Genomic DNA, 23804 nt, shown 5'->3' on the forward strand with positions numbered 1-23804 from the left:
AGGTAAGATACAAAATGTTATCGACACCCAAGGACGACAGCACGATTGTTACGATTGACGTTACGTTGTGTGCTCAGCGAAATTTGGTACAATATCCGTTATCCGATTTTTCTTTGTTCTTCTGCTTCATTTCCTGCAATGTCATCTCTTTTTTTTTCTTCCTACTCGCCGTTATTTTTGGCGTCAGCAAAAGTACAAGACTTCTCTACTAACAATAAGTACGTATTCTACTTGTTTGCAAGTGCTTTTTGAATGAATTTCAAGCTTAAGAATGTCAATATTAATAATCTTGAATGTGTATTTCATAATATTAAAATATCAATTGTAATTTTCGTTTCTTATTATTTTTTGTGAATTACACTTTGAGGTAAATATTTCAGTAATTGAACATGTAATGATGCAGAGCCAAGATTGTTGAATTTTTATAAGAATTTACAATACAAAAATGAACCTAGTTATATAATTAACTTAAATATAAAACGTTATTATTAACACACATTAAAAAAAGTTTCTTATGTTCAAATCATTTTCTTGATTCAAATAAATATTAGCTAAAGTATAAAATAATTTATTTTTAAATTTGGGAAATATATTTTTAACCAAAGAAATGAATAAAAAACCTTTAAGAACGTTAAAATATAAACTTTAAGCTATTGTGTAACAAAAATTCATTTTCTTAACGTTGATTTTTATATTTAAAATAATTTATCTTCTAAATATCTTCGAGTAATATTTTAATATTACAAAAAGATTATTAATAAATTTCCAAGTGAATGTCCGAGTATAACAACATGTTCAATCATTTACCTCAGTCAAGCAGTGTATTATAAACGTCGTATATATTTCACTCGGAAAGAATTTGCCGTACAGTATTCTATAAGATCCCTCCTTCGCTTCATCGCTTACTTTACGTCAAGTCAGCTAATCACGTGAATTTTAATATCGTCACGCGCGTGAGAATCGCGGCGGTCAAAGGTATCGCCTTGACGACCTCCGCGCGCAACGCGACCTTCGGCATGATCGCGTTGCACCGCGGTTGCCGCGCGGATGGTGTCGCCGACCGCGGAGGAAACACGTTGAGCCAGTGAGCGGATATATCTAACGGGTCGCCCAATTTACGCCCGACCCCCGCCGTGTCGCATGGAGAAGAGAGACAGACAGACAGAGGGAGAGGGAGAGAGAGAGAGAGAAAGAGCACGTCCCATCCACAGTGTAACACGCGATCAAACGAGATTAGAGCCCACATATTGCATCCGCGCGTGTGTATCCGTGCGTGAGCTCGTATGCGGTCGTAACTCGGACTAATCCGCCTAACGCCGTCCGTTACGGACTCTCGGGCTCCATACGCGGTATGTGTGTGTTCGCCGCGTATTACGCCATCGTATGTGCATGCTCTCTCCTCCTCCTCTTCTCCCTCTCACCCTCTCGCACAGCGCATACATATATGTATTAAGCCGCGGCGCATATGGTACATGGCACCGTGTATATATGTACGGATGGCGTGTGTGACCCGCTTACGCGAGAGAACGCGCGACTTGCTTTCGCGTATATTATGGATAACTGTACTATCGGGAAGAAAGAGAGAGAGAGAAAGAAAGAGAGACTGACTCTGGTCGGTCGCGTGCACGTGTGCGTGACACACGTGAACGAGCGAGCCGCACACATGCACGCGCGCCTGTAAGAAAGAGAAAGAGGCGAGCGCGATATTTATGCGCGCGTACGATGTACCGCCGCATCGGGGAGGAAGAGCCGAGTGTGTTTCTCAGACACGTACATACGCGGATACGGTACGTGGACGACGCGGTAATTAACTCCGCCACGGGATTAGAAGGCGTGGGTACGCCGATGAGCGAATTCACGGCGAGCGAACGCTAACGGCGAGGCGAGGAAACGTGACGAAATTCCGTGTGTGCAACCCGGAATGCAGCCGTCGTCGTGCCTAGAGGAAGACGACCGCGGATGCGCGTTGCGTTGCACCGCACAGTTCGTGATTCTCGCGCGCTTACGTTGCACGGCACGAGTGTGGGCGCTATCACTCATTTCTCGCTCGGAATGTGTCAATTACTTCGCGTGGGTGACAAATGCACGGAATGCAGAGAAAAGACGGGGCATATCAGAAATGAAAATGGGAGACACGTGTACAGAGTCGCAGTTATATCACCGATATACATTTACGTAAAAGTCTCTATTTCCAAGTATTTAAGAATATTTTAGCATGTTTTACAATACGAGTTAAAAGTTATTGAAATTTAGGTTTATTTTTTTCCTATTGTAATTAACAAAAAAAATTTGGTTGCAAATACCTGAATTTCGACCCTAAAACTAATAGAGTGCAAAGAAGAGAATGATGAAAAATTGTAATACTAGAATATTCTATGAAACTTTTATATTTTTGGTGATGTTTTTAAGATATGACATCCTTAACTTTGTGAGTTTATCTTGAAGTGCATCAGGCTAAAAATATCATGTCGCTAATTCATATTTCATTGTAACATAAAATTACCCTATAATTAAGTTACATCTGCATATGTAAAAAAATTATATTATATATGAATATTTATTTCCACGAATTAATATATTATATTACATGGTAGAGGTAGACATCAGCCTTCCGACCTCAATTACTTTGAAATATCCGCTACGATGTATTTGCATCTCGTAATTCTGTGGGAATGCTCGCATCAAACTCTTTGTGCCTATCTTGGCAAACGTTATACATTCTTCCGAGCACCTAGGGGGAGAGAGAGAGAGAGACGCGCTAAAAATCGCAAGTAACGAAACGATAATCCAGTACAATTCAGCGTTTGCGTTAATCCGTTTCTGAAAGAGACCGGCGATGCCATTGTTCAAATTCCTCGCTGCAAAAGCGAGTCCTCGAGGAGCTCGACGGCGGGGGATCATTCGTCGTGAAAATATTGCGAGGAAAATCTACCCGGGCCGATGATCCTGCACACCGGAGTGCGCGCCCCGGCGACTCTATTGTTGCACACCGCCGTCGCACGGAGTGCATAATTAATGACCTTCGTGCCGGCGAGTTTTGCATTGCAAATGCCACTCGCGGAACGTTCGCACGCACGTATACATGTATATGTATGTATGCGCGCACGCGTATCCGTGCCGGGAATGGAGAAAAAGACGACGAGGGAGGGAAGAAGGAAGGAGACGGGGACGGACCGTTCCGCTAAACGACAGGCAGCGTGAAAGTTTCGGGTTCGCCGACGACGATGACGATCGGCACGACCGTAATTTCGCGCGTAGCCCCTACACTCTATCGTGTATCACTATCGACGGTGACATCCTTCCCCTACCCGATCTGACAGCGTCGCGGTTTGTCATTCACCGACGAAAGCGTATTTCCGCGCTGCATAATCAATTACTCGGTCTCTAACAATAATTGCGGAATTTACTGCGTGGCTTACCTACTGACCTCAAAAGTGAATTTAAAAGACGCATGAAAGTACAATTTGACAAAAAAAAATTCGTTGGCAAAATTAAGAAAATTGTAAATAATGAATACTGCAAGACAGAATTGTATAATTAATGCAAGTCACATTGCCGGAATGTAATTCTAATTAAGATACGCCATTGTAATTATGCAGTGAACCGTTTAATTAATATCAGCCGATCGGTTAATAGTGTCAGCGGTCTTTCCCGAGTACGGAATAGAAACCCGTTCAAACAAAACAAGTGGTTAAAGTTTAATGTGTACAATACATACATTGTCCGCGAGCAATTAAAAGTCATTTCCCGAGTATAAAACCTTCATACCGATACTATCGTCTGGTGCAAGAGCTAACGATAAATTGTTCGTAATCTTACGATGAAATAAGAGTCCAAGAGCAGTTTACGGCATTTAATTAATTGCATCATATCATTATTAATTAATAATTTATTGTCAATGTTTCTGAACATCCATCACGTAAATATTTTGAAAAAAAACGTAAATTTCTCATTAACCTTAGACCCAATTAAGATGAATGTAAATTTTTTATTGTTATTTCAGCACAATAGCAATTCTTTCTGAGGACAGGCAAGGATGTCCAATAGTTTTCAATAGTCGACTTTTAGAAATTATTCTCTTATTTTTCTTTAGAATTGTGAATAATTGACAACGACCGGATCGAATCGCGGTTTATTACCGACCTTTTTAACTGGAAGGAGACAGCTACTATTTGTCTAACGGTAAATTAATTTCAAAACCACACGTTTCCGAAATCATAAACACTTTCGTAACGCGGAGTCAGAAATAATGATCTCTTCCAATTAAAAATTCAATTATTTTTATCCTTTACCTTCAGCCCAAGAAAAAATTTCTAACGTGCAAGTAAGAAAAAAAATTGAAGTAACTGAATCAAGATCTTTCACTTTCCAGGCTCTTAATTATTATTCCCGTGTGTGATTCTAACTTAAAATCGCCACATCCTTTCATTATTCCGTTATTTTTTTAGTGCGTGCCCACGCAAAATTTATTTTAATCTCTTTTGGATTGTCAATACATATAATGTAATCTCAGTCACGTTGCTCGTTCTTCTTTAGACATAGTCACAGACGGATGAATGCGTTTTTTAAAAATAAGTAAAAATTTATTTAAGACGTTCCATTGTGTATCGCCGTCACGTGATCCAAAGCGGAAAAGCGAAACTTTGAAATGTCCGTATCAGTTTCATTATATTCACCTCGACGATGGAATATAATTGCAGTACAACGAGCAACGAGAGATTACGAAATGCGGATGCATCGTCGAAATTTCATGCTCGCGTTCGTGCCACGCTTTTTCAGCGAAATCGTTAGCCAATCTCGGATGTGCTGAACGTGTGTCACGGTTCGCTGGCGTGGTGGCTTGGCGAGGTGCCAAGGTCGGCCACGGGGCCGCGCGTAAAATGAACCCGCGCTATTGTGCTCGGAAACGCGTTAATCGCACTTATCGGACAATGCACCGATGCGTCGAAGCATCGCAAACCTGTTCGCTGACCCTGATACGAATATCCTGATACCGCGGATGTGTCGACCGCATTCGAGGAAACCGTTCCAGAGCGAAACTTTTACTGTCGTTTTTAAAAGGTTATATACTTTCTAAAAAAATTGTAATGTAATAAAATCGCTGATTTATATCGACCTGTCATATACCCATAGAAAATTTGCAAATTAAAAAATAAAACATTTTTCGAAGAAGGGATATAATCCTATTAATGTTAGCATCACATAATATTATTATAAACAAAAATGCAATAAATTTACCGCATAAATAAATTATTGAAAATAACTTTACCTCATGTTGAAAAATTTCACTTTTTCCTGAATTAATTAAATAAAAGTAAGGAATTAATGCATAATATTCATAACACAATTCACGTCCATGGAAACATGTTTCATTGCCATTCAATTGACATAAATGGCATAAATGCCATAGATACGGTTCAAATTCCATTAATTATTCTTGATCACCGTCTGGCTCCACAAAAATTGTTTTCTGTGTTAATACTGTTTATAATAGTAATTTACAATTCCAGACATTAACAATGCACTAATTAACTGATGAGTTGAACGACGGTTACGAATAAAATGTGTTATGTGGCTAGAAAGAATTTTACCGCACGATAAATATTAATGCTTGATATATTATCACAGAAATTACTAATGCACGAAACACTTGCATGAGATGACTTGTATATTTCGAGTATTTTACGAAAGCCGAAGGCAGAGAACTTTTCCTTCTCGAAACTGTACACCAGGCAAACAAGAAGAAAACTAAAAATTCTTGTAAAAGATAGGACAAACTAGCCGGCAACTTTCTGAGTTTTCCCACCACTTTTTTTTTACTAGCCACTCCCAGTTAATGGTCATCTGTATCGTTTATACATGTATCAAAGCATATCACGAATTATAACTAGTAAAAAATTCGTTTCACAGCATGAGATAGAGTGTTGAATAAATTTTTTTTCAAAATTCATCTGTTTTTATACATATATATACATATATACATTCGTATTAGATTACGGATTGTCTGGTTACGGTTCCAGTTGACGGTTGTTATTTCAGCCAATCACGATGCAGCTAGCCCCAGTTTCTGATATATAGTTTAGTTCAGTTATCTGCCCTTTCACAGTCAGGGACCATAAACGGAAACTCATAGTCTACAAGCTTTGTTACTCTTATAAAAGATTTAGGTAGACAGTTTAAAGATTTATTACGTAAAAAGTAGTAAGTTATAGAAGAAAACAAACCATTACTCTCATAGAAGTTTCCTTGGAGTAAAAAAAAACTATATTGTTTTTTAAAAATATATATTCTTTCGCACAATAAGAATCTAATTTTCATAATTAAAACATCTGTTGCTTTTTTTTAGAGAACAAGTTTACTACATTTAATTCAAACAAATCAATTGCAATAAGAAAAACATGAGACCGATCTCGATCGTTTACAAACTGATTTAAAATGGTTTCGTGGCAAGAATAATAAATACTTTGGTTACTTATTTCGTGTTTCAAAAAAACCTTGTTCCATCTAAAAAATTTCCCTTTCAAAGAAAGAAAAACGAGAAGAAAGCAAAGTCAAGTGATTAATATTTTCCGTATTTTAATATTTTTTCTGCTCAGCAGGGCAAACAATGATAATTCAATTCTTTGTAAATTCTACGTTTTTGTGCGAACTAGGTTTTCCCGCAATAATACTCCCCCATTTTTCCGATTACAGATAATGATCAAAGAATAACGATCATTTTATCGCGCGGTCTCCAAGGAGAACACGACCTTCTTGAGAGAAACTAGAGCTTTCTTGTTACCAACTCGTTAGATATTGTTGGGCGGATAGAACTAGAGTTGTTGCCTCTAGTCTCAAAGATAAGAGATAACAATGGGTATAACTAGACGAGAATTAGATAGTCCGAATGCTTCCGATTGTAACTTTCGTTACAAATCTAGCTCTAATAAAATGACTACTCTTTTTTAGTAAAAATTTAATATTCGTGCCTTTTACGAGTCTTTTCCTTTTTCTATTGACTCGAGGTTCTAACTTTTTTATATACAGCCCGAAAATGTTCGCCGAGCTGAACTGAATCCATCCTAATCGGAGAGAAAAACCAGGGGTCGGTGAGAACAGATAAATCTAACGCCCAAAACGTCTCCGGAAAGATCGGAAAGAACCGCGCCACGTCAGGACGAAACGAGCAGTAAGGCGTGATTTACCTTCTGTTGCGCCAGCCTGAGCGACTCCTCGAAGTGCTTATGAACTGCTTGCTCGGTGGCCCTTTGCTTCTCGAGTCTCTCCCGTTCCATTTTGGCCTTCTCTAGTTCGCGTACTTCCACTTCACGACGTTCCCTGTAACAGACAAACAAACGAAAACTTAGTTTCCTCACGTTTATGCGAATCGGTATGTATAAATTAGCCTGCGGCTTACGAGATCATTGGCGATTAAGAGGAGCGGATTTACAGGTGCCTCGCGAATGCACCAAAGCATTTAACAGATTTCCAGTTGCACCGGAGCCAAACAGCTCCAACGACACACACGTGATCTCAACTATGACTCAGCTTGTAATAATCCTTAATTACAAGTCGATAAAAATATACCGCTTATGCCTTCTGCAACTACTGCAACCGGTAATCGGTTTTACGAACGAACATTACGTCTTGATTAATAAAATCTTCATATCTCCATTAGCTACGCGAGTAGAAATCGAAATGAGTCATTCCGATTAGTTAATCATCACATTAGCATATTTTCATTTGAAGCTCTTCAAAAGACCAACGTCGTGGCGCGAGGCGTGAACGTCTTTATGAAGTGCCCTCCGCAGCGACGCTTAAACGATAAACGTAATTTATACGCGCTTAGTTTATACCGCCATAAAGGAACTCTTCCATGGCCGCTCTCATGCTCCCCCGCATTCGCGTTCTTTATCGATTTATCTCTGCCCTACGGCCTCTGTTCGCCAAAGCTCGGCGGAAATCGCAAATGGCGTAACGCGAGGGGGAAAAGAGAAACGCCGGGACTATAATTCCCCGTCTCCCTAAGGGCAACGAGCTCTGTCAGCTGTTACCGTTACTCGACGCGGCTCCGAAATCAATTGTCGGATCTCTGCGTTCTCTCTGGTTACAGTCTACCGTAACTTTTTTTTTTACACTTTACAAGACACGGATTTTTCGCAGTTTTCTCTACCGACACGTACCACTCCCCTGAAACTTGAATTACACGATGAAGAGAACTTGCAAGAGTCAGAGCAGTTCACACCAATGTACGATCAACTTTAATCTCAATTTAATTTACTTTCCGTTTTTATCTAATTCTTAGAACTACTATCACCATTGATATACACGTAGGTACACGATCCCCAGATGAGAAATAGAAACAACACGCTGACTCATGAAACTATTCAGTAGGCACTTGACCGATACATATTTATGATATCGGTTAAAACGACGGAAAGGTAGAGGCTAGTTTATTTTAGCCTATTATCAGGTACGTGATAAAAAGACGAGGGCATTGATCCTCTCTTTGTCACTTTATAGTTTCTCTACATTGATGCGTACGGATATCCAGCTCACATAAAATTCTATTCAATTTACGCAAATTCTGTTTGGCTACAGGGAGAAGAGGCGTAGCTTCACGCCACCGAGATAATTATGATTAAAAATTACTGACGTTAAAGTGCTTATTGTTATCGTCTTATTATCCCACAGTGCTTTATTTATGATATTCTCGAACGGTTTCTCAGAGAGAACTCGCTCTAGGATATGCGTAACTTTTATCTCCTTTTCTTGCCTCCTCGCGTAGCAAGAAATTCGCTCATCTCGCATAAAACGCAACGCGCATCGACGAAGATAATAAAACGCAGCGTCTGGCTGGTATATCTATCCCGCGACTCTTTAAGGGGCAGGGAAGAGCGGGGTATGATAAGAGCATTCATTAACGCTTGCGCAAGTTATTTATACTGTTACGTGCGCAACGCGCGTGTTTATCTGCACGCTCGGTCGGCGGACCTTACAATGCACGCGCGCGATAAATACGTCCGCGCCTATCTCCTCTCCTCTCCGTCTTTCTCCTTCGGCCTCTGTCTCCGCCGCCTCTTTCTCTCCTGTCCCTTTTATCTCAGCGCGCGCGGGCGCGCGCGCACGCACGCACGAGTGCGGTGCACTCTGGCACACCGTCCTGAAAAAGCAGACCGCCATTGACGTACACGAAGGTATGCTCTCCAGACGAAAAATAGAGAAACAATAACACGCTGACTCACATGACTGGCGACGGAAACTATTCGATGGGTACTTGACCGATATATATTTATGATATCGATTAGAATGCCGGAAAGGCAAAAGCTAGTGTTTGATTTGTTATAATAAATCAAACCTGTAAAAAAAAGCGAGAGCATCTTCTTTTTAAGGGAAAAGACATACAACAGGTGTTATTTAAGATATTATTGATTAGTCTTTTTGTTGTACGTAAATATAAAAAATATATATTCATATTCTTTAATACGACGGTGTCTTTTTTATACAATGTCACGACGTAATAAGATATAAAAAATAGCACAACTATAAATCTCCACACGCACGCACACGCACGCACAAAAATTATACCTTTTTTTTATTTCCTTATTCATTCATCTCCAAGGAACGCGTCATGCACGTAACACGCGCGACTCACTCCGCGTTTGCACTTCGACATTTGCGACATCGCTTGTTAAAATGCGTTTAAAACCGCATCGCGGTTGTGCAAACGTAGAGATTTATCTACTCGCCTTTTGCTGACTGCATCATATTTAACATCGCGGCGCCAAAATGCAATTACGCGCAATCGCGTTATTAATCCTCACTCGTTGCTTGTGAGGCAACTTAAACTTCGTTATCTAGCGTCGCGAAATTCTTTCGAGGTCGCGAATATCTGCATAGATCGTCAGTTTTTAAAGTGACTGAGGATAATTGAGTCAGACCATCTTTGCATGTTCAGCGGATGACGAGATAGAGACTCGGTTCCGTCAGAAAAATATGCATTTAATAAGTCCCATCGTAACTAGTTTTTAAAATTGTAACACTTATAAAAAAAGACTTCGTAAACAAAGTTCTTATCGTCGTATAATGCGCGCAAAAGTACACGACATGATCGTCACATCAAACAAATACGTGGCACATGTAGTTAAACCGTGAATCAACCTTCAAGACTTGCCGTCTGTTTTTCTCTTTCTCTCTCTGTTAAAATTTGAAATTCTACTTGTGTTTTATGAAACTTTCAACTCCAATACCCATCTACGTATTACTTCATGTTAAAGACTGACGGTCTAAAGTCTGAAAACATTAAAAACGATAATTGAAGACTATAACGTTATCGCCACAGATAATTTCAAATGCAAAAATTAATTTTGCTCGGATAATCAATATCAATTAATATTAAAAGTTTCGTTATTAATATCGAAAAGGTTGTTCTTCGATTCAACGAAGAGCACATTTTCAAATCTGAGCTTTACGAAACTTTCTATGCGTGTCATCGAGAGAAGCCAGATCCCATTTGCATTCCCATTCGCATTCGAGTGATGCACACGTCTGACTCTTCGGAACTAAACGATAACGACAACGACGACGACAATGTGCGCGACATAATGCAACTCAGCAGCGAGAGTGGCTACCGAAAGCAAAAATAAAAAATAAATAAGACGCAGCACTTCCAGAAGACCCGCAGCCGAAGAAGCGCACGCATGCATTCTTAGAAGGTAAAATGTATCATTGCAATGCTGCATGTTCTGAAGTATATACAGGGTATCACAAAAATATTCTTACAAAATTACGAACTACGATAATGATTAGAATTTCTAATAAAAATTAAAAATAGAGAAATTACATATAAATTTGAGTCGTTATTTTAATATGTTATAGTATTAGGAAATATCTTCGTCATTCTTATCCAGAATTATGTATAAGGTTGTTAGCTTCAAAGAAGACAAGATTACAAGTTTTGCCAAGCGGCAGAGAAGTTGCTTTTATCGTTTTCCAGAAACTGGACAAATTGGCACAAAAGAGCAACTCTAAGAAAGCAGCTCTAAGAAATGTCTAAGAAAAAGAACCGTTTAACTTGAACTTAGTTATTTTCTTAAGCGTCAAGAAAAGGGAAAGAGACATCTTAGGTATATACGCTTGGGATAGAAAAAACTATCGAAAAAAAGAGTGGGGATTAAAGAACGAGACCTTTTCATTCACTTCTCTACCTGCCTAAAGCTTCCTGTTGGACTAAGAAGTTAGTCCAGCCTCGAGTAGTGAAAAGAAAGTATTTCTAACCTAAACAGAAAGTATTCCTAACCTAAATAAGCTTGGATTTTTATTTTAAGTAGTGCGTAACAGATGAACGTCAGCACTCGAACGTGAAAGAGCCTTCTCTGGAACAAATATCGCCAGAGAGTGTGACAACATTATCATCGATTCCCGATAGATAATCTTTTTCTTTCGCGCCTCGTATTTGGCTCTGTGAAGTTGACACGTGGTATTCTTCGTATCGATATGTCTCGAGAGAAGAACGCGAGTGAGTGGTGTGCGATGAATAGATTACAGAATGATGAGCTCGCTCTTTCGCTGAATAGACAGCGATTAGGGGTATCTACCAGCGAAACGGATCTTCGCGTCACCGAGGACACCAGGGCAGCTATCTTTTCTCGGGAAAGTGATTCGCAAAGTGAAATGGTGACTCAGATGCGACAAGGTAAAAGAAAAAATATTCTGTAAATTTCTGTGAATTAAAAAATCAGTGTAGAGATTATAGCGCAACGAGACATCGAACGGTCCCTTCTGTCCTGAATACGAGCGAAACGGTGTGAACCAACACAGATGAAGTACGGATATAGGCGTGACGGTGTACACGACATAAATATCACGGTACAAGCACTTTTTCAATTTCTAAAATCTCATTAGCTCGAAAAGATCATGGGATAATAGACGTATCTTCAAGGCTAACTTCTTCGTCGACTGTCTCCCTCCTTTCTGGCCGAGAATTAATAATTAATATTGATGATTTGCACAAGCTTCTAAAGTACGCGTAAAATCGAGAAAACAAGCGACTGTTAGCACACACACACACGCGCGCGCGCGCGCATTGCAAGTATAATATTATTCCAACGCGAAAGTGTTAAGAAATCATGACCTGAGGTCAACTGGTTTGTATTCCAAGCCGGCGATAGCGAAAGTCTCGCATTTCCGAGCGAGCAAATAATAACGACGACTCCGGTGCTTTTCCGCTTGGCTCATCCAAAACAAAATCATTTTTGCATGGTGTTTACATCAGGGGGAAATTATTCCTCGTATAAATAATATGGCGGGGCATAAATTCCGCCGAACTTTGGGGAAACGATCATTGATCGGATCGCACGGAATATTTACGAGCGTGACGGGATCGTCAGCTGTGTATTTACAAGCGTGGCGAGGAGACAACGGCCACCAAGCTCCCATTGTTAAACGCTCGAGGAATCTCAAGGACGACGCACGAAACGGATCGGCGACGGCGACGACGACACGACGGCGGCTGTGGCGAATCACCTTGGCTCGCGAGATCGTAATTTGAATAATAAATACGCGTGTTGCGTAAATCGCGGCGCGCGCTTTATAACGCAGTGGCGTTCAATTAAGGATTAATCGCCGACCCGCGGGAGATCGATCGAGGGGCGGGGAGGGGAACGAAGAAATATAATCGCCGCGTATCGCCGCATATCGATCACACGGCGCGCAAACCGCAACCGGCGCGGCGCACCGATATTTCATTCCCGCCTCGGGCGAACGGCTCGATTATACCGCTCCCGATCGAATCTACACCAATCTCATGAATTTTACAAAGCGCCCCGAGAATTCCTCGCGTGCCGCCTGGCTCGACCTCCTGAATCTTTGATCCAAATTCTAATGCGGTCAAGAACCAATCGCGCGATAAAAATTAAGTATCATTCTCTAATCGAGGGCGATGATCAAAGTTCGCCGCGGTTGCCCCGTTTCGCGATGCTTTTACAATGGCGAATTTCCTCGTAATATATTGTAATATCTGCCTTGCGTGACTTGCCGCTTCGCCTGTTTCAACAATTCTCACTCCGACGATTATAATTACATTCTGTATTCCCACCTTGCCACCTAACGAGGAGAGGTTTCGTATATATATTCGGAAATAAGTACTTCCTTCGTTACCCAAGATTCTCCGTCGCGCGGCACTTTTATGACTTCGCGATTTCTGAAACGAGCACAATTCCGCGGAATGTTTGCCAGTCCCGGTATTCCTTCGACGTGTAGCTCCTCCGTCCTTGTTTGCGCACCTCTTTACTCCGTCGTGCGAGGTGAACGCATTCGAGAAGGAAGCCAGCGTTAATTTTCCCTCCACGATCACTAAATCGCGCTTCGTGCCGCGTTTCGCAATACATTTCGAGCATGACGGATACGTACGAACGTGATCTAGAACGATGTGGTTGGGCATGCCCGATTTCGCTGTTTGTTGACCGTGACAATGCTAATAAATTCAACAAAAACTCGACAACATTTATTTTGCTACGTACAACCTCCCTCGTGCAAATGCACGCAGTTTTCCTAGACAACCAGTTACCATTTAATATTACTGTGTTCCCATTGATTATAACAATATTGCATAGAAAATGAACCAGAACTTGGTACAGTTTTATTCAGTGGCCGAAACAATTTTTCAGTAAAAATATGCGTCGACACCTGCAGTTGTTGTCTAGTAATAATAGATAGGTTTCAGGTTTGTTTGTTAATCAATTGAATATTCCATTTATTTTTGTTCAGTAAATGAGTTCAGATTTTGTGCGTAATAACTGGAACCAAAGTGTTACATCTTAATTGGAATTCTTAGTAGTTTTACTTTCCAGTTACTAGACAGAAGTAACAAAACTGTCTAGTATAAACTATAACAAAAAAAAAATGCATGAAATTTCTATCAGGGCTGCTGCATTTGCAAATGGAATGCAATTAATAATAACATCGAAACGCGTCTCTTTGCGTAACTTAATTAAAAAATTTGTAAATTTAGAGAATCCTCAAAGACCTACTAGATTTAACATAAAGCAGGAGACACTCGGTCAAAGAGACTAAGCGCAGAAGTAGCATAAAGCAAGAAGACGAGTGTGTGCATATGCGCAGGCATAAACTTCTGTCTCGCGATGTAAATTTGTGCGAAGAAACAAGTGACGTTCGCACGCGCGGAATTGTATAAAGCGCGAGACAATTTGCAAGGTAAATTCAACGGGCAACGTAAATAGAGACCGGCGACCTTCGTCGCGGCGGATTTTCAATCCTCCTTCAGTCATTTCGAGAGCGCGCGCGACGGAGTGAGATAATGACGGGTAAAAAAAAATATAAAAAAAAACGCCGTGCGAAGACGAGACTGGCGCATTAACGCGAAGTGATCGCTCGCGATACGTCGTCGCAAACGACGGCTGATAAAAAGCAGACACAATCGGCATTATTCGATTTTTCACCGTCGGGGATTTTTCGCATTTTTTACGTCGAGGTCAACCGGCTGCGGATCGCAAGGTAACCGTGTGCGGCAATGAATATGAATCACGAATAATACTCGCGAGCACAGGCGCGTCGAACGATCGCCCGGAAAAATTGTCTTTCGCCGGAGGAGCGACGCGGTGTGCTGACCCACTTCGTGCGAAGACAGGTAAACCTTCCCCGTCCTAAACGAGGGAGAGAAAGACAGAGGGGAGCGTTACCTGAATTTCGGAGAGATCGTTACTAAGCTAAGCGGTAAAAAGGGGAATTGTAAAGTACCTGATTTAAAATCTTGACGCGGCAATAAAAATTCTAATGTCTCTCTCTCTCTTTCGGTCAGCGACGCTCGTCGAGAATTCCTTTTTTAATGTTCCCGTCTTAAAGTGGCATATGCTCGATTTTTATTATCCTGCTGGGATCTCTCGGTGCTTAAGTATCGGTTTCTCTAAAACGTGTTCGTAGAATTAACGTCGATATGCGTTGAGAAACGCCTGGAAGAACGCAGGTGTATTTTCGTGGAAGATGATGGGAAAACAGGCGCCCATCGCATCCAGGACGCGAAGAGAGAGAAAGAGAGAGAGAAATACGTAACAAGCACGCGAAACGCACGCGTGGAAAAAAACTCGTTAGTCCTCGCTCTCGTCGCGATGCATCCCGTTGCGCCGCGTATTGCTTTATACGTATCGCGCGGCAAATTAACGCTTGCATTCCTACGCTTTCTGCACCCGCCGCGTGATTACCGTGATTTCTACGTGACGTAATTCCACGCGGACGAAAACCAACGAACGCGAGGAAGAAAAAGAGGGAAAATGAAAGATAGAAGTCGAGGTGGGAGAAAAGGGCGGAGGCGCCGCGAGATCGAGACTACGTATACGGGGAGCGGAGTTTCGCGCGTGTGCACACGCACGCGTGCACCCTCGGGCGTGCACGTGTAATGTACGTGTGTGCACGGCCAATGCATCATTTAGATAGCCTGGGTATATCACGGCGAGAGAGAGATACGCCTCGACCACGTCTATCGGGTGACGCAGAAATAGCCACGTAGACACGGCGTCTCGCGCCGTTCGCGCTCGTGGGAACAATACGATCGCTCGCCGGTGATTTATCACGCATTTGCATTACGTCAACTTGAGAGGATCGTAAATCACAACGGTCGCGCCGTAAAATAATCGCGCGGCCGAGAGTTCCTGGGGAAAGCCCGGTGATTGAGTAACGAAATGCAAGCGGCCTTGGCCAAAGATGATCTATCCATTTCTGGATCATTAGCCTCGGTTATGATATAGGTGGAGAAAGTGTCTTTGAGTAATGACGATGCTCGTGGAAGGAATCGCAATTGATTATGTGTTTCCTTCTAGATTAAGATCTACATTATTTCACACACGTTTCATACACCGATACATTAATGGAGTATATTCTTAGAATAACTGGATGATATATAATGACAATAATGATATCAAATACACCCAGAGAAAAGTTTCTTCGAGTAAAAAAAAAAATTTGTTTGAATCAGAGAAATGCATACATTGCTATATGGTTAAAGAAAAGTTTCTTTGATTTGAAGAAAATTGTTGATTGTTTCTCTTATTAGAATTAAAGAAATAGTTTGGATATTACCTCGTTTTCCTGATCCCGCCTACTTTCGAGCTCAAGAGATCGACGTCCGATATAGACGGACTGGAAACAGTGGACAATAAAACGCGACGAGAATGGCCGCGCGCAACTTTCGTTTTCGTCGTCTTATTGACACGCGTAACCCAGAAAAGAGCGACGCACACGAAAGGAAGTGCGACGATATTTGCACGATTGGAATTTCGGTGAAGGCGACCTGTCGCAGCACGTGGACGAGAAGTGATAGGCTTATTCAGCTCTGGGATAAACTCTTTCGAGCACACACCGAGAGAAAAATTTCTTTTCTTAAAACTATATATTTTGATACAAATATATTTTTTGTTTGTTCTGTTTAAGTAAAAATATTTATTTCTAAGTGGACACACATTCTCATAATTTTGTATTTTTACATTTTAAAAAATTTTTAAACAATGATTTTACAAATAAATTGTTTTCTTATATCTTACAAAAAAATCTGATTACCTTGAATGTAAAAATAATCTAGCAGTAAATATTTTCTAGAACTGCAACAAAAAATTGCTCGATTAAAACTTCTTCGTTTTATTTACATAAATATTTCAATTAAAAAATGTTTAACTTAACCGCAAGTGAATAAGCTGTTAGAATCCCCTGAATAAATTTTTGGGTTAAGTAAAATATTTTTGTTTTAAGATATTTTTCTCTCTCGATTCACACAAATTGTAGAGAGGTGAGAATTGCTAAAAACTAAAAGCAAAATAAATAGACGTGTATGACGTACAATAAATATATAGGTATCATATTGCGCGCAGATGCGGGCGATAGAAGTATGAGAAAAGAATAAGAGCATGCGACGGAATATGAGCAATAAATATGCATACAAATAAAAAAAAGTTCGGGACGCTCCGCCTCACGCGAATAAAAAATTTGTCGACAGACCCGTTTAGAGGAGGTAGCAGATTCCGAATTAATGAGAGCGAGACCTTTGTCTCGTCGACCGGCTACCACACTGAATGAACTGTGTCAAATGCGCGAACGCATTTGCGAAACTAGTTCCGCGAACTGTCGGCCGCGCGACCACGGCGGTCTATAGAGAGCCCGCGGGCGAGAGAGGTTGTTCTCCCGGTAAATGTCACTAACCTTATGCTGTCCCCTCATCTCCCCAGCCCACTCCCGTTCGTTCGGTTGCTCTCCCTCCTGCCCGACGAAATGCGAGCACCTGCTGGCTACTGCTTCGTGCAACTTGCCTCGTGCTAATATCCGTCGCGAACAACGTCTCGACATATATTTACGTCGGCTCCGATAAGTGGTTCTATATTTGAACTGTCGTTCGCGACACGTAAAACGCCGAATTGCGATATCTCGCGGTCGTCGGGAGGACCGTTTCCCGCCGTCGCGTCGTCGTCTTAAAGCGAGAAATTACGTTAACGCTATTCCTTAACTTCTTCGCTATTTACGTGACTTTTCCCGTCTGCCTCGCGACTACACGTGCGTTTCGTTACGTCACTATCAATTTTTCTGAATAACATTCTTTTTTTTTTTTTTTTTTTTCAGGAATACTGTGAACTCACTTAAATATGTTACTTCAGCCGATGTCTAAACTTCGATAAGATACGGCGTCCGGAAATTATACGATCCCTTTGATCAGTCAGTATATCGTTTATATAATGCTCTCTCGTAATCAAACGTACGTGGTGTGTTTCATATGTCACAGCTTCAACTACTTGATCGCTCGTATTCTCAAGAATTCACATCGCGAATTAATGTCAAGTCTACATTTTAATTGACGTATGATGCGACACTGAACTTTTATATAAGTTTATGTACACTGTTAAATTCGTAGTGACAATTTCTACCCAAATTCAGTAATTTTTAATCATTCTTATACGTCGTTCCTATCTAATATATCAACTTAAACCAAAACAATAACATGGACTGATTAAAAATAAGGTTGTTCTTTTAACTACATATTTTGTGTTGAAATAATAAACTTCGATACATGCAGAGGTTAAAAATAAACAAAACGTTATTTAATCCAAGGAATTTGTTTAAATTTGACTCTGTTTAATATTCAACAGTGTAAGTTTATACAAGTTTCTAAGAGCTTCAGTGTCGAACGCGCGCGTCACGGAGTCACCAAACTGGAATCCTCATTCCGCGCGAGGCGCAGATGCAGCTTAAAGCGCGAAAATCGGCGGTCGGCAGCAAGCTTCGACGCGTGCCCGACGTCTACAAAATTGCTCGTGCAGAAAGGCAAGCCGGTGCCAAAGCCGCGAACGCCCCTCCGCCGCCGGCCTCTCTCCGTCGCGCTCTATTTTCGGTCGGAGCATTGAAACGAGAACGAGACTGCTCGGTGTGAATATTACGACGTGACGTGTATGTACATCGTAGGCGCGTTGCAAAATTCGCGGACAAAGTCGCGGGCGGCCTCGGCGTCGAATTTAGATGGGAGCAGCTGCCCCGCCTGCCGGGCTCATAAAAATCCTTCGCCGCCGATTTAACGCCCAACGATCTTGAGATTTCCCTGACAGGGGAAAATCTTTGTGACCTTCCCTCTGAGAAACGGTCGCAAAACACTTGACTGTTTCTCTTTCTTACCTCATTCTACTACAAATAACAAATTTTCAATGGCATATCATTTTAGATGATTTATATTCAATCCTTAATCTTTATAATTTGTACCGTAAATTTGACGTACAACAATAATGTCGAACCTAAATCGAATATTAAATTAAGAAAATATATTACTTATAATTTTATTACAAATATACTTTTGATCAGCAAAAGAAATAACCTCCTCAGAGCAATATCATGTTAAAGATCGACTCAACCTTTCTAAACTTAAACGCTTCTGAAACATGTATATCTCTTTATTGTTTACGAGTGCAGTAAGAACCGCATGAAATAATGACCACTACGCGGTGAATGCCCCTTCAGTAAATTGCCGCAGCTGGCTCGCTCGAAAATTATTTACGCAGCCTACCTAGAGACGGGAGAAAGAGAGGATTCTCCGTCGATTTAATCCGGGTCCGAGGAAGTTTCACGTCGGGAAATAATGTTTTACGATCGTACGAACGGCATGGTGTATGTACAGAAGAAAGGCCGGGAAATGAACGACAGCGTTTATATTACGCGGAGACTCGACCGAGGGGTCCCCTATATGTACGGAACACGTCGCATCGCCGACATCGCAGCGGAAAGTTCTGAGGGGGCGATCAATAAATCCGTGAGGGGAAGCCCAGGCACGAAAGGTCGAATGCTCGCGCGAGGGCGGTTTCCGAGGGTTGATACGGTCGATCGATCCAAGGGTGCTTTTCGGGACATCCGGAATAATAGCACGGCGACGAGGGGAGCAGAGGAGGGAGCGGTTTAAATCGTATAATCGGTGCCGCGTGCCTGCTCTGAGAACTACTTCTGTTCCGCATTCGGGTCGCTCGTCGTCGATATCTCGATTACGAAGAGAAACACAGAAATTAATACCTACAGAGAGGTCTATAGCCTCCGGTTATCCGAAGTAAACGGAATCAAATTGGCCCGTTATTGTTATTTACGAGTGAAAATATTCTACTTGGTAAATTAAGAATTCTCACGATCACATTACAGAGGAGAATGTAGAGATATCGAGCGAAACTTTTACTTCGACTTTTGCTTTAAAAGAATATAAAACTTGGCAAGTTGTGTCGCGACAGTATAAATATATAACATTAGATTATCGTATCCCCTATTATATTCTGTATTCCCTTCTCTGTGGAATACCGTTGTTGAAAGTAATAATTTTTTTCAGAAATGTCCATGACCTAAAGAAGAAAGATCCTTTGAGTTTTAATAAGATTGCAATGCGCAGTAGAACTTTAAATTTGGAACGCCCTTGCAAGGCCGAACTGGATGCTCTTGAGAGGAGAAAATCGATTTTTACGACGTACCTACTTTTAAGGACTAAATACAATGGACCACCTACGTACTATTGAAATAACATCAGATTCGTTACACTTTCCGAGTGTGGACTTGTATAGAGGAGCTTATAAAAAAAAACTTTTATTTTCAGTGCAGTAATGTATTCTATAATTTACGCTATGCGTAATCAAACGTTATTTTCATGAAATACTTCAAAGGAAATATTTTTATGAATTGCAAAGAGAAAATTCAATTCTCATTAATTAAATAATATAGTAAAAGAGTAGAGAATGTAATCGTATAATAAAAAGCAAATATCTCTATTTTAAAAATTATTTCATAAAATTGCGACATTCCTGAAATGTATAATTGAAAGAGATCTTCATAAACCGCAATTAAATAAACCACCTTCATTAACAGTAACCATATTTTAATTAAATTCGTGAAAAATAATAAGCTCGTTGGAAATAATCGTCCATAAAATAAAAATACCTTCATTTTGTAATACAAGTATTTGTGGAACTTGCGGTCTAAACAGATAATCGCAAATTGTGAATAAATGAGAACTCATTATAAACGTATAATCTGTTTTTTCTTCGATGAAAATTTCTAGCAGATAATAAACGAGTGGAGAATAATCGTTCGAAACAAACATTTCATATCTTAATAGAATTTTTACGTTTATGACAAAAAAAATATGGATGAAAACTTAATATTTCGGGGATATTTAAATATTTAAGAATTTGCGCAAAATAATCCGAGATAAAGATACATTGTTCTCGCTTCCGATAGCTTTGAAACGAAGACGACACACATTACCGAACATGCAATTTTTAAAAGAAGATAGAAAAAGAGAGAGATGGTTATTCTCCCCCGCGATACACATGTATATTCTTCTTGGCGCTTGAAATATAATTAAAGGCGGGAAGGCAGAGGCGACGGTGAGGTGGTAAATCACCCGCAGCGCGAGTAAAGATCAAGGGAATGACAAACTGCCGGCCAGGTTACCGAACTCCTTCGGAAATTACATGACGGAAATTATACAGGCGAGCTTACTCGCATCGCTCTGGCAGCCGACGGTGAGCGGAGGCGACACGAGGGGCTTTAAAAATAGTCAGATCACGCTTCTAAGTCAGTCGGCTTTACGAAACTGTGCGGAACGAGCATGGCTTCCGGGAAGCCAATTCCTCTGGCGACGGGCTAATGCCGGATCCTAGGTAGAAACCGGTAAAAAAATACTTTTTCGCCGACGTAACTCCCGAAGGGCAAGGAATGTCAAGAGATAGGATTTCGCGACATTGCTGACGTCACTTCTTACGGTTTTCAGACGCCTACTCTTTTAACTTTAAGGAGGAAGTCAGTCAGTCTAATGACTTTAATCTGAGAATTATCTACAAGCAGAGTTGGGCATTATCCGTTATTTTTCGAATAATTTTTTATTTAAATGATTATTTAAATACAATTTTATTCGTTATTCGCATTATTCGATATTTGCATTATTCATTATTGACATTAACTAGAAAAATACTTAATGAAAAAAATACTTTATTATGGTCTTAAACACGTCTCAATTTAAGTTGGAAAACAATAATTTGAATTGGTAATACAAATAAAATTTTATTTACAAAATTTTGTTTAGAATTTTTATTAGTATTATGTAAATAACAAATAATAAATGAGATTATATTTACAAATAATAAATGAATTTTTATTCAAATAAAAAATGATTCTTTAATCATAAATAAAATTTTATTCGAAAATATGTTTATTTAAGATAGACGAATAAATTTTTATTCGAATAAAACTTTATTCGTTATTCATTATTCTTTATTTGAAAAATTGCCCATTCTCTGCTTGCAAGTCATGATTGTTCGAAGGTGATGAGAGGATGGTTTATTAATAGAAAAAATATGTCTAAATAGAGGACGAATGTATCTACAGTGCTCTTAATATTTCTGAAATAATGTTATAATTAAACTATATGTTATTAAATATAGAAGAAAAAAACGACCGATAATGCAAACAATTCTATAAGATGATGTAATCTTAATAATAATAATTTATTCTCTTGAATGAAATTACACAAAAACGTTTCGACTTTACTTAGTCTTCATCTGCTTGAGCAAAACCAGTATCAATTTATCACCGCATATTAACTCATGAATTAATTATACAACAATTTTAATCCACAATAACGTATATCATAAATTAGTAAGAGCCCATATCACATGAGGCAACATTTGAATTTATATCAGAAGATCATCTCATCGAATGCAGATAATCCGAAATACTGAATCAAGACTAAATAAAATTGAAATGTTTTTGTGTAATATCGTGTAGGAGAATAAATTACTAGTGTTAAAATCACACACCATCTAGAATTGTTTGTATTATTCTTTTATATTTTTGCTTTGCAAGAAACAATGAGCGTTATTAGATAGCACATTTGTTACGTTATGAAATACATTGAAGAACAAAAAGTGCAAATGTTTGTTCCAGAACGTTTGTCCAAAACTTAATGCATTTGTATCATAAAATAGGCCAGCGTGCACATTTAAAATTGAAAATAAATCTTGCTCGTTACAACACATGTTTGAGAGATTAAACAAACGCGCAAACAAATAAATGAATTCATCACGCTTATCGAGCCGTATCGCAATGCATGGATCATCATATTTACGCCGGTGAGATAAAGCGAGAGAAAGAGCGCTGTGCATTATCGAAATCCAATAATTGTGTTATCCTAGCGAAGCGGAGGATGTCGTAAGGCTCGATAACCCTAATATGAGTAAAATTTTCGTCGATTATCGTCATCGCCCTCGTCGCGCGCGAAAGAGAGAAAGAGCATCGTGACGCTAATGGATGATTACGATTAATTGAGCGACTCGGCGGATCACTCGCGCCAAAAGGTCATCCCTGCCGGGAGAGCAACGGGATTTCCCACTTTTCGCGTACGCGTTCCTTCCTCCTTCGCGCGCGGCTTCCTGGCCGCAATATCGCGTTTCCATAAACAAATCGCCATTTATAACTCGCGTGGAGAGATCCAAGATCCGTGATTCCTCGCCTTTTGTCTCCGGCACCGTCCGGCGGCTTCCGCGAATAAACTAGTCTTTTACTCGATCCGCTCCTCCCCGCCCACCCCTTATCGGTCCGCCGCCGCCGCCCCGCCGAGATTTCCGTAAACATGCACTTGGCGCCGATCCAGTCGTAGAATGAAACACATTATGCGAGAAACTGCAACAGTCTGAGCGAACGAGGGTAACGAGGCGACGGTTCTCTTCTTTTTTTTCCGCGTGGAAACGCGCGGGAAAATTAATTGGCTAGTTGGCTGGCCGACCGGCCCGAGCAGTCGGACAGGCGTGGCTCGTTGTGTATGAATGTTTATCTCCGTCTGTTATTCTCTTTACCAATGCGGAAAGGAAGCTTACATTTGAATTGTTTACGATGATACCGAAAGGAATTTACCGAGAATTTGTAGCGCGTAAATCGAACTGAATCACTGCACGTTAAAAGAAAAAAAAAAAAAAAAAAAAAAAAAAAACAAGCGATAAAGAAGCGGTTGGAAAAGTGATTGTGCAGAAGTGGAACGGCACTGTCTCATTTGACAAATAAGTTGCACGAGAGAGAATACTCCGACAACCAACGGAATTACTTATCGCGTCAAGAAAGAAAGACTCGCTCTGTTGTGAAATAATTTTCTTGCCACGCAAACAGGATATATTCTACGAACTGTTGCGTGAAAATAGCTTGTAATTCAATCACTAAGCAAACACTTTGCATTTTGCATCGCTTTACAGTCACGCGCGCATGTCAAAGGTCAACTATTAAAAAGAACGTATTATCTGCGTTTAGTGCGTTCTATTGTA

The 23804-nt window shown here is 40.3% G+C and overlaps 1 protein-coding gene across 5 annotated transcripts in view; it reads right to left on the bottom strand.

Annotated features, from left to right (window-relative positions):
• Positions 1 to 23804, bottom strand: part of LOC105207370 (probable JmjC domain-containing histone demethylation protein 2C) — a 301096-nt gene that overhangs the window by 23496 nt on the left and 253796 nt on the right. For all 5 annotated transcript variants that reach the window (XM_039459078.1, XM_039459077.1, XM_026133722.2 and 2 more), the window contains one exon: positions 7185 to 7317. In XM_039459078.1, coding sequence (XP_039315012.1) covers positions 7185 to 7317 — 133 coding nt within the window. The remainder of the gene's footprint in view (positions 1 to 7184; positions 7318 to 23804) is intronic.

The sequence above is a fragment of the Solenopsis invicta genome, chromosome 16, assembly GCF_016802725.1.
Source record: "Solenopsis invicta isolate M01_SB chromosome 16, UNIL_Sinv_3.0, whole genome shotgun sequence".
Classification (NCBI taxonomy): domain Eukaryota; kingdom Metazoa; phylum Arthropoda; class Insecta; order Hymenoptera; family Formicidae; genus Solenopsis; species Solenopsis invicta.